Source organism: Rhinatrema bivittatum, chromosome 2, assembly GCF_901001135.1.
Source record: "Rhinatrema bivittatum chromosome 2, aRhiBiv1.1, whole genome shotgun sequence".
NCBI lineage: Eukaryota > Metazoa > Chordata > Amphibia > Gymnophiona > Rhinatrematidae > Rhinatrema > Rhinatrema bivittatum.
This window is the reverse complement of record NC_042616.1, coordinates 126258458-126270897: the sequence shown is the minus strand read 5'-3', so window position 1 is coordinate 126270897 and position 12440 is coordinate 126258458. Positions and strand designations below refer to the sequence as shown.

The window sequence follows — 12440 nt, the reverse complement described above, 5'->3', positions numbered from 1 at the left end:
AAAACCCTTACAAATCCTGCAGAATGCCATGGCCAGAATCTTAACTAACACACGTAAAAGGGACCATATCACCCCAGTGCTAATGAACCTGCACTGGCTGCCCATTCACCTTCGTATTCAATACAAAACCCTCACTATATTACACAACACCTTGTACAAACACAACCACACCTGACCTGAGGATATGCCACGCTTCCGCACCTCCACCCGCCCATCCAGAGTCGCCCTAGCAGGTACCCTTCATTGCTCAACACTCAAACAGCACACCATACCATCACAAGGCAAAGGGCTTTCTCCATCGCTGGCCCCACCCTCTGGAACGCTCTACCCACCAGCCTATGTCTACAGCCTTCCCTCCATAATTTCAAAAAAGGGCTCAAAACATGGCTTTTCAAACAGGCCTACCCCCGTTTCGAACCAAACCTAGCCCACCTCTTACCTTCCCCCCTCTCATCCTGCCAGCTTTCTGCCCCCTCCAGTCACCCTCCACAGCCCCCTGGATCCCTCCGCACTGAGTACTCGAATCCTGCGCCCACTTTAAGACAGTTTTACTGTGTAAGACTGCTTTCACGTGCCCATTCATACTTTGTAATTTTAGGAATGTATATATGTAACTTTTTGAATATTCCTACATATTTTTGCTTATACCCATTTACTGTGTAACCACTTATAGATATTATGTTCCTTTCCACATATAACAGAATTGTTTCTCTAATTTTCTTAGCTAATCTCTTTTCCCTCTTTTCTCTCCCTTTCTTTTTCTAGCCTTCCCCCTCCCTGTTCATCATAATTTCCCCAACTTATTGTTAATTGTAAACCGGCATGATGTTCCACACGAATGTCTGTGTATAAAACCTCACAAATAAATAAGCTACCCTGGCCTCCAACCAGGCAGCCTGTCTGGAATAGGCTGTCCGGGAGGAATCTTTTTCCTGAGCTCGCTGCACCCAGCATATGCAGGCCCTCTGCTTCAGACTACCACATATCGCAGTGCAAAGACTCAGGGCTGAAACCTCAAACACTCTTTATTTATAAAATTTTAATTTACAAACAACGTTTGTTACAGAAATCTGTGGATAACACAATCATTCTCAATAAACCATATCACTCCAGGCATAACATTTGATCCACTTCCCAGAAAAAATATAGTAAGAAACAGGGGGAGGTAGATGCAATTTAAAGAGAGAATCATTAAGGAAAAAATAAACAAAAGAAGGGCATAAAGTATCCAGCGTTAATCTTTTATGTGCTTAACGGTGAAGTAGCAGCAGGTTTCTCAGACTCCACAGTTTTTACTGTTCAGGGGAAAAAAAAAATTAACACACTCATCCTCTTTTCTAATTACGCATTTGCAGGGAAACCTAAGTAAAAAGGAAAAACCTAGTGCTTTTCTGCACTATTGTTCAAATTGTAAAGTTTATTTTAATTGCACCCCTGTTTCTTGTGAACCTGCATGATGGGACTATCGTCTTGAATGTTGGTATATAAAAAAACTTAAATAAATAAATAAATAAAATAGTGCAATAGTATCTTAGTGGAGGGTTAAAAACCCTCTACGTCATGCTTGAGTAGTTGAAGTCTGGATATATTTTTATAAGAGAATCTAAATAACTAATCGGATACTTCCTGAAATAATTTTTCATTACTTGATTTAAATCACCAGTAATAATAAAAAAAATAACCAATAACATTCCTCTGTCTATAACTTCCATTGCAGAATTTTCTAAAAAATTAGATAAATCATTTGGAACATTTATAGCCATTCTAGCAGTTGTAAATTTTGGAAGGAAAAAACAAGTGTTTATCGAAGGTAAATTATCGGTTGTGAACCCCAAGATATCTTGCAGAAATTTCTTTACTGTTATATAGGGAATCTCTCCAACCACTCTGAGAAAGTTAAGGAAACGCAAGTTAAGATGTCTAGTGTTATTTTCCAAATATTCTATACATCTTGCCAAAGGTTCTCTATCCTTAACAGTTGCAGCTTTAAATTCTTGAGTCGTCTTTTCTTTTTCTTCTATACCAGGTATTTTAGCTGATAGTAAGTTGACCTGCGTTTGAATTTCCAAAGATGTTTGTAGACATTTGAAAGCAAAGTGGTCTAACTTGGTGTTTAATGTTGTCACAAAACCAGCCACAAGGTCCCATAAAGCTCCTAAAAGTCACCACCTCAGGGCGAGCCGGGATCTTAAAAGGCTCATTGCCGATAGTATCCCCCAATATGGTCGACAATGTCCCCACATTAGGGTTGTCATTTGACACCCCAACCTCTAGGACAGTACCTGATGATCCTATACTGGTCAGCTCTGCCGGGGAAACCGCCAAAGGTGAAGCCAGCTCCGGTGTTAACGCGATCTGCGATGTTCCGTCTGCACTTAGCCTGGAAGTAAAATCATCTCCCGGCGCTCCAGAGGTGTTCACCACGCTTGCCCATTGCGACGATGGTTGTCTAAGTTCTGGGCTCAGTGTCGCCTCCTCTGCCGGCATGGGCGATTCTCCCAAGCCGCCTCGCACATCAGGCTCCTCAGCTCTTGGAGTGAATGCTGGCGAGGCCATAAAACCAGTGATTTCCAGGAGAATGGAGGGAAACAGTGATATACCCGCACCTTGCACTTTCGCTTAGGGGGCATTTCAGTAAGGAAAACAATTTTTCTGAAACCAAGCTGAAGCCACTCGCACTCACGACTCACTGTGCCGCCATCTTGACTCCTCCCCAGCAGGTCAAAACTTTTTTAACTGAATCTCTAGTTTACGATTCTGCACATCCCTCTGCACGGCCAACCCCCATCACTGGGTTGGTCATCCTTTTGGTTACCGCCGAGACCACAGCATCAACTTTGGGAATCCCCAACAGGTCCAAGATCTTTTCTGTTCAAGGGTATAACTTTGCCATTGCCCTGACAACTTTGAGGCCTGCCTCAGGAGAATCCCACTCCTAACTAACTTCTTCACCTTCTTGGCAATGGACAAGCCTTTGGTGGACCCCATAGTCCATCCAGAACCAGGTACATCCCTTGAGTCTTCTTAGGTGACCTTAATCCCCAATTCATCCAGGATTTGCAGAATAAAAGATCACAACTCCTCCTTCCTGAACAAATGGACAATCCTTGGGTAACCTCCTTCTGATGCCGGAATCTCCTCTGGGTCAGGGATGTCCTTGTTAGCTTCTGGATCCGTATCTGGATTGCCAACCATGAGACCTTTACCCTTACCACCGGATCCTCCTGTAGGTCATCAGAGTCGGCGACATTGCTACAATTGCTCTCGCCCTGTATTGAAAACCATCCAAGGCCCAGGCGCCTGAGCAAACCCCAAAACCTCCTAGCTGGGGCCACCTTTACCCTCTTGGAAGGGTGGTGCAGCTGCTGGTCCAGATGCCGCTTCCCTCTTGCTTCCTTCCTAGCCAAATAGGGCTTGTGAAGGAGCAGGATACAATCTGGAAAAATATCTCCCATATTCATGGATTCCTTAGCCTGCACGTTTCCATCAGATTCCCCCTCCCCATCCTGGTACTCCGATGTCACCATGGGAGAAAGTGGAGGAGGGGAGTCCATGGACATCCTGGAAACAGCCTGTTTTCTCTCGTGTGCCTCAGAACACTATATTGCAGCCTGATTTTTCCCCAGGATCCTCTGCTGCAGGCCCTGCCGATCTGGTGACTTGTTTCCTGCTGGGCGCCTCTGTGAAAGATCCCTTTCCCCCGGATGCACAGTCCTTGCAGAGTGCAGCCGAATTAAGCCACCTGGAATGCGCCCCACAAGCCTTGCAATATCCCATGCGCTGAGAAGTCAGCACCATTAACAACTAGCACGTGGCTGGAGAACCGCACAAATAAGCAGGCCTGTAGCGTTGCGTGTCAAAAAAGCTCTACCGTCAGCACGAGTCGCCCTCCCTGCAAAGCACCGAAGCCTCGGTAGTATGGAGGACCAATTATTCATGTTCCCCATGGCGCTATCAACTCTCGCTGAACACACACCAGCCATCCATTCCTTCAGGTCGCTGATTTAACCTAAAGATACAGCACTCCTGAGCCAAAGAATCCCTCAAAAAAGAAAACCTTCCCTGAATCTGGACGACTTGGGAGAGGAAACCTTGGAAGAAGCCAGTCCTCTGGCTATCAGTCCCTCCAGATGTCATGGGCAGAGATCAGATAGTGATCACCAATCCGCTGCTTGCCTGGTTCTCCCTGAGGGATGGCCCACAAAGGTGCCTAACACTGTAGGGAGCATGTGTTCTTCTAAATTGTCTTCTTTCCTACTCTAACTTTATTTTATTTTATTTTTTAACTTCTGTCGGACTGCAGGTTTGCACCTCTACCATCTGCTGGAGACAGAGAAATACTGAGGGACTGCAGGTGGCACTCTCGGTTACGTAGCAGTGCCTGAAATGTTTTAATCTCTGCCTCCATCTGCTGGAAAAGATGCAAAACCTACTTGACTGGACTGATCTGGTGTATGACAGGAAATGCAAATACTTTCTTCACATTGCATTTCTGCACGGGAGCCACAATTGATTTATACCGCCAACTCTGCTCTACTTCACTGGGTCCTGGAAAAAAAGGTGGCAGGTTGTCCATTTTGGGTTATTCTACCAGAAATTAAGGATTGATATTCTGTCTTATCCCAAACGTGGTCTTCAAGGCAGATTACAATTAATTTAAATAGAGACATTAGAAAAGAAAATTATTCCTTACCTGCTAATTTTCATTCCTGTAGTACCAAGGATCAGTCCAGACAGTGGGTTATCTCCCCTTTCCAGCAGATGGAGTCAATTAGAACTTTGAAGGATGCTTCCTTATAAGGTAATGCACCCTCTACTAATCCTCAGTATGGAGTATATCAAAGCAAAGAGAAAAATCAGGATGGAAAGAACAATAGAATTAAGTAACAAATAACAGTGTGCAACAGGCACAAAACAGTGTCAAACAACAAACTTGCAAAATGAACCATTAACCAGCCAAAGGAAAAAAGGCACTGAAGAACAATTTGAGCAGAGGCAATCCCAAACCCAATAAAACAGTCAGGGAGGGCGTCTGGACTGATCCTTGGTACTACAGGAACGAAAATTAGCAAGTAAGGAATAATTTTCTTTTCCCTGTACGTACCAGGGTCAGTCTAGACAGTGGGATGTACCAAAGCTTCCCTACGTAGGGTGGGCCCCGGAAAGCCCTGCTCGAATGACCCTAGAGCCAAAGGAACCAAAAGTAGGTGACTGTATGTGTAGACAATAATGATGAGCAAAGGTATCTAACGATTTCCAATTTGCCACTCGACAAATCTCTGCCCAGGAAACAGCCTGAGCTCGAAGAGAATGGGCCTTGACACCCGCCGGAGGTTGTCGATCCGCTCCAATGTAGGCCACCGAGATCGCCTCCTTCAGCCAGCGAGCAATGGTAGTTTGACGCCTTGGCCCCCTTCCTCAGACCATGCCAGAGAACAAAAAGATGGTCCGACAAGCGAAAATCATTAGTGACTTCCAGATAGCGAATGAGGATACGCTTGACATCTAGCTTGCGTAGATCCACCGATGTGTCCGCTGAGAAGGACGGAAGCTCTACAGTCTGATTCAAGTGGAACTCGGAAACCACCTTGGGCAGAAAAGCAGGCACAGTGCGCAAGGAAACTCCCGAATCCGTAAAACAAAGGTAGGGCTCTCTGCACGAGAGTGCTTGAAGCTCCAAGATTCTGCGGGCAGAACAGATAGCTACCAGGAAAGCAGTCTTGAGAGTGATATCCTTGAGGGTCGCGGAACGCACGAGTTCAAAGGGTGGACCAACCAAGATTCGGAGAACGAGATTGAGACTCCACGAAGGATAAAGAGCGTGGACCGGGGGTTTCACGTGCTTCACTCCCCCTGAGGAATCGGATGATATCCGGGTGAGAGGAGAGGGAAGTTCCCTCTCGTTGATGAAGTAGAGAGCCTAGGGCAAAGACTTGCACACTCAGCGAGTTGTAGGCCAGACCCTTGTCCAGTCCCTGTTGAAGAAAAGATAGCATCTGAGCCACCGAGGTGGTCCGTGGCGACACAGGTATGAAGGCACACCAGTTCTCAAAAACTTTTCATACCCTGATATAGGAGATGGAGGTAGACGTCTTTCTAGCCTTGAGGAAGGACGAGATAACGACCGCTGGGTATCCACGCCGTCTCAGCTGGTGCCTCTCAAAAGCCATGTCGCAAGACAGATAGGGGGTCCCCCATCTGTGGAACAGGAGATTCACAGTCTCCTCAGATTTCCCACTCTCCGGGATCTAGATGTTGACTGAGAAAGTCGGCTTGAACGTTGTCTACGCCTGCGATGTGGGAAGCCGCTAGGCGGGAGAGATGAGTCTCCGCCCACGCCAACAACCTGTCTGTCTCCCGAGAGACATGCCGGTTCCTCGTGCCCCCTTGGCGATTGATATAGGCCACAATGGTCGCACTGTCTGAGACTATTCGGACTGCACGATGGACAAGAGGTAGGAAGCGTTTCAATGCCAGACGCACTGCTCTGGTCTCCAAGCGATTGATCAGCCAAGTTACTTGGGACGGCGTCCACTTCCCTTGCACAGAACTTATCTGACACACCGCTCCCCAGCCAGAGAGACAGGCGTCCATCGTGACGATTACCCATTTCGGGATGTCCAAAGGAACACCCTGGAGAAGATGAGACAGGTTGAACCACCACGAGAGACTGTCCTTGGCTCCCTGCGGGAAAGGAAGGATAGCGTGGAAGTCCCGAGACACCGGCTTCCAGCAGGAGAGCAAGGCGTGCTGTAAGGGACACACATGTGCAAACACCCAGGGGACCAGATCAATGGTGGAAGCCATGGATCCCAGGACCTGGAGGTAATCCCACGCCGTTAGAAGCGAGAAATCGATGAATCGCTGTATGTGAGCTATGAGCCCTGTTCGGGGGCAGAGACACCTTGCCCAGCTCTGTGTCGAAATGCGCCCCCAGGAAGTCCAGAGACTGAGATGGAGAAAGGTTGCTCTTGGCGAAGTTGACCACCCAACCGAGGGAGTGAAGAAGTGTCAACACCTTGTTGACTGCCCAGTGGCACTGGGCTGAGGACTTTGCCCGAATGAGTCAGTCGTCCAGGTATGGGTGCACCAAGACTCCCTCCCTCCGGAGAGCGACAGCTAATACTATCATCACCTTCATGAAGGTTCGAGGAGTGGTCGCAAGACCAAAGGGTAGAGCCTGGACCTGGAAATGCTGTCTCAGAATCTTGAATCGCAGAAAACGCTGGTGCGCTTGGAGGATGGGAATGTGTAGTTAAGCTTCCATCAGATCCAGGGAGGCCAAAAGTTCTCCGGAGTATACTGCTGCTATTACGGAGCGCAAGGTTTCCATCCAAAACTGGGGAATCTTGAAAGCCCTGTTGACCATCTTGAGATCCAAGATCGGGCGGAAGGAACCTTCCTTCTCAGAGACTACGAAGTATACCGAATAATATCCCCTGCCTACTTCCGGGGGGGTGGGGGGGGAAGAGACACCTGATGAAGCCTGTCGAGTGTCTGCCGGACTATGAGTTGCTTCTGGACTGGGCCACATGGAGAGAAGAGGAACCTGTCTCTTAGCAACCGAGCAAATTCTAACACGTAGCCGTGTCTTAGAATATCCAGGACCCACTGATCTGACGTGATGTTGACCCACTCCTCGTAGAAAAGGGAGAGACGTCCTCCTATCCTGGTGATCGGGGAGTAGGCCAGCATAGCTTCATTGTGAAGACTTGGAGGACGTCCCCTGGGCCGGACCAGAGCGGGGCTGTCTTCGGGCACAAAAGGACTGAGTCCAGGATTGAGATCGAGAGGATAGCTGACGAGGAGCTGCAGTCCTTGCCTGGCGGAAACGACGTTGATTCCTGAATTGGCTTCTAGTGGAATTAAAAGACCTAGAAGAACGAGGGTGATCCTCTGGCAGTTTTGTGTACCTTATTCTCTCCGAGGGACTTGATAATCTGGTCCAGATCCTCCCCAAATAGTAGCTTGCCCTTGAAGGGTAGGGATCCCAGCTGCAACTTGGAAGAAGAATCCGCCGACCAGTTGCAAAGCCAGAGGAGGCGTCTAGCCGAGACTGCAGAAACCATAGATCTGGCCAATACTCTCAGAATTTCATACAGAGCGCCTGCTCCATATGCTATGATGGCCTCCAGGTGGTCTGTCTGAAGTGCTTCCTCAGGAGGCAACTCCTGGGAGCTGAGCAGCTGTTGAAGCCAGCAGAGACCTGCACGCTGAACGAGGGAACTACAAATGGCCGCCCTGACCCCCAGGGCGGACACCTCAAAAACTCTTAAGATAAACTTCCAGCTTTCGATCTTGAAGATCTCGCAAGGCTGCACCACCCGTTACTGGAATGGTAGTTCTTTTTATCACTGCTGAGACTGCAGAATCTACTTTGGGAACCTTAAGAAGCTCCAGGAAATCTTCCGGGAGAGGATATAGCTTATCTATGGCTCTGTCGACCTTGAGTGAGGTCTCCGGAGAATCCCATTCCCTGGATAACAGTTGAAGGAATGTGGGATGGGAAGGAAAGGACCTACACGGCAGACGTAGACCAGCCAGAAGGGGGTCCCCTTTCTTCGCTGGTGGATTAGGCTCAGGCGGGTCCTGAGGGGCCTCAATGTCCAATTCCTGTAGGATATGTGGAATGAGGGGGTCCAGCTCATCCCTCTGGAAGATCCACAGGACTCTAGGATCATCCCCTTCCAATTGAGCCGTAGCTGAAGGTTCATCCGGATCCAGGTCCTGCAGAGGAACAGACCCCCTCCCCCCCCCCCGAGGGGTGGACCAAACGGACCCTCGGAGTGCTTGAGGTGGTCGGAGGTATCCCTGGTCCCGGGACCGCTGACCCTTGGGCACTCCTCTGGGCATTTCCCAAGACCTCAGTGGAATCAGCTATTCTGGGTACCTTAGGAGGAGGAGGTCCCACCAAAAATTCCTGGTGCTGGCCCATTCTGGCCAGGTAAGCATTGTGAAGCAGGAGAACAAAATCCGTGGAAACCGGAGGTGGCCCCCATGGAGGAAGAGTGGGAAGATCCCCTGACGGAGGAAAAGGCTCCAGAGATGGAATGGGTGTCAAAACCGGCGGCTGAGATGAAAAAGGAGCATCCTGCTCTTCTCCTGTTAGCGCCAGAGCAGCCGAGTCTGGAGACAAAATAGCTGCCGTTCCCGCGGTCAGCGGGATCGGGGCCGGCCCCTGAGCGTCGAGGCACGCCAGAAGACAAGAACCAGAGCAGCCCGGCGGTTGAGAGAGTCCCTCCCCACCAGGGAGGCAAGCTGTGCAAATCCCCTTGCGGGAGAGCCTCGACCCGGGCTCTCCACAAGCGCAGCACCTGGACGAACGAGGCATGGGAAACCCCGACAGAGCTGCGAGGGAATCAGCTGTTCTTAACGCGAGAAACAGGCAAGGTTTAAAGCTGCGGGAAGCAGGAAAAACCTCTGCTTCAGCCTGTTCTTCCTCACGATCACCTGGTTCGTGGCTGTAAGAAGCGGGTAATAGCCTCCGCTTCAGTCCTGTTCTCTCTCTATCCCTCAGTGACCCACAGATAGAGGCACAGAGGAATAACGCCTCTCTGTGCTGGCTGCCCCAAGGAAAACTGCGTCTCAGGGGCAGCGGGTCGGATAGCAGCCACAGGGGGAGAGGTCGGCACCACCGACTTGCACCCCGGAGAGAGGAAGAGAGGAAATAACCTGTCAAAAGGAAATAAAAACAAACTTACCCCAACAACAGATGGGAGGGGTGGGGAGAGCTGCAAATAGTACTGCCTGCAAGTAATAGAATGCTCCCACTAAAACAGGAGCGAAGGCTACAGGAAAGCTCTCCAAATAATTCCCTCAGAAAATTCAAAATTCAAAGATTTTTTTTTTTAAATTAGACTTGATCCATCCAAAAGAAAGGAAAGCTGAGGAAAATAGAGAAAATTCCTAAAATAGCTTTCTAGTCATCTCAGTGGGGAACGAAAGCCACCACTGTCATCTGCTGCAGTCAAGAGAATATAGAGGATTAGTAGAGGGTGCACTACCTTATAAGGAAGCATCCTTCAAAGTTCTATTTGACTCCATCTGCTGGAAGGGGGAGATAACCCACTGTCTGGACTGATCCTGGTACGTACAGGGAACCTCCAGTCATCAAGGCCAAGATTGAAGTCTTGATTATTGGCAGTCCTGCTCACAAGTTTCAAACTTGTGCTCATTCAACAACTGGGTGCTGTGTGTCTATTCTTTGCACTGCTTCAGGATCACAGCACCCCCTGCCCCCCTTCCCTGCAGAATAGAAAGGCAGGGCAGGATTAGGGGGCACAGTGATTGTTCTATGCTTTATCTGTTCCAGGCTTACCCCCTTCCCTCTTCTTCCCTGTAGGCTACCTGGAGCAGAGGGGCTGGAGCAGAATACACCTGCTGCTCTGCCTCTTAAGTCTGAAAAATAAGTGGAGGAACACTGATTCAGGTCATTCGTCCACAAATTAAGCCCTGGCCATCTCTATGTATTTCTGAATATAAGAACATGTCTTTTTGCTCATAATTACCATGCCATCATTTTTTCTATTACTATCAATGCATTTTACTGTGACTGTAAGCGACTAGCGTTTCATAGTATTCAATTAATACCTCTTAACACTTGTGAAATAGCAAAAGTCTGTTTTTATGTTGATGCAGCATCAATTTAAATTCTACTTATAAGTATGCTGCATGTAAATCCAAACCCACCATCAGATATGATCTATTCCATAAGAGTTGCAAAATCAGAACATAATTAAGTCAATTCTATACTTAAGCCTCAATGAACAATATACTCACGTGAGCTCATGCAGTTTTCTGCTTTTCTCCTGGTCTGTGGTTTTCAACTTTTCATGTTCAACCCTAAGACGTTCCTGTTCAAGCATCATCTTCTGATTTTGGCTTGAGTAATAAAAGAAAAATATGGGTGCACTGGAAAATATCAGCTCTCAATCTTTATAGAATTTGTAAACAAATAAAACAATTTAAGGAAGTAGCTAAATAGCATCGCAACAGCAGATGTTAAGATAGGCAATAAAATTCAGTTCTGTTAACAGCTTTCTTTTATGCAACTGATAAGGACCAAAAAAATCTTTAAACTTGAAATGTGAAAACAGCTCGTTTAGAAATGAGGACTTTGTAGTTTGCATTCTCTCTCTAGGAAAAGGATCTCAATTTTGAAGTCAAATTTTAGAGATTAGCACTTAGCTCTGAAAAATTATTTCTAGTATAAAGCAAAATTACTTGCTTGTAATTGACGCTCTCTGACAACAGCAGTGTAATGAACATAAATGGGTTTAGTGGTCCTGTCCCATGTCAGCTCAGAAGATTTTTCCAGTTTCCTGGAAAGCTTCTGAGATGTGTGGGTTTTCCATGTGCTACCAGACCTGCTCCTCTTAAGTTTGCTGACAACCAAGCTGAAAGCACATTAACTACAGACAACTCCTTCCAACAGAAAGGTGGATGGGTTCTATGGTTCAATGTACTGTTATCAAAGAAAGCAGAGTTGCTTATCTGTAACAGGTGTTCTCCAAGGACAGCAGGATGTTAGTCCTCATACATGGGTGACATCATCCGATGGAGCCCAGCACTGGAAACTTTGACTGGCACACCGAGCATGCCCAGCATGCCGCTAACCACATGTCCACATGGGGACACTCTTCAGTCTTAAGAGTTTGCGAAAAATAAAACAAACCGAGAGAAACCCAACTCCGTGGGGTGGCGGATTGGTTTTTGTGAGGACTAACATCCTGCTGTCCTTGGAGAACACCTGTTACAGGTAAGCAACTCTGCTTTCTCCAAGGACAAGCAAGATGGTAGTCCTCACATGGGTGATTAAGTAGCTCTAGGCTGCTCCGAACATGTACAGCAGGGAACCGTGCCAACGTGCACAACAACTAGAGCTGCAACAACTATAGGAGCAGGCCTGCACCCAAGGACAGGGTCTACAGAGGAAGAGCTGGGCTTTCATGGCTGGAAGAGTTTATGGAGGACGGATTGATTGAATTGACTGTCCTGTCAGCCATCCTTGTTCAGACGAGTGGCGAAGGTGTGGAAGGAACGCCAGGTCACAGCTTTTCAAATCTCATGAATGGGGACTGCGCACAAATGATCTACCAAGATTGACATGGCTTGTACAGAATGAGCCTTGACGTAACTGTCGAGCTGTAGGCTCCCCTTGTGCGTAACAGAAGGCAATGCAATCTGCAAGCCAATGGGATAAAGACTATTTGGAAACAGCAACCCCTAGCCTGTTTTTGTTGGAGACAATGGGTTAAGTGGAGAGGCTGTGAGGCGCTGTCCGCTCTAAGTAAAAAGCCAGCGCTCTCTTGCAATCTAGAGTGTGCAGAACCCGTTCACCCCGGTGAGTGTGAGGCCTTGAGAAAAAGGAAAGCAACAAATGACTGGTTGAGATGAAACTCTGAAGTCACCTTGGGAAGGAGCTTCGGGTGTGTTTTGAG

General features: G+C 47.8%; 1 protein-coding gene across 1 annotated transcript in view; it reads right to left on the bottom strand.

Annotated features, from left to right (window-relative positions):
• The window catches only part of KIF5B (kinesin family member 5B), a 205228-nt gene that overhangs the window by 46585 nt on the left and 146203 nt on the right, over positions 1-12440 (bottom strand). The window contains 1 exon segment of the mRNA XM_029588587.1: positions 10780-10881. Coding sequence (XP_029444447.1) covers positions 10780-10881 — 102 coding nt within the window.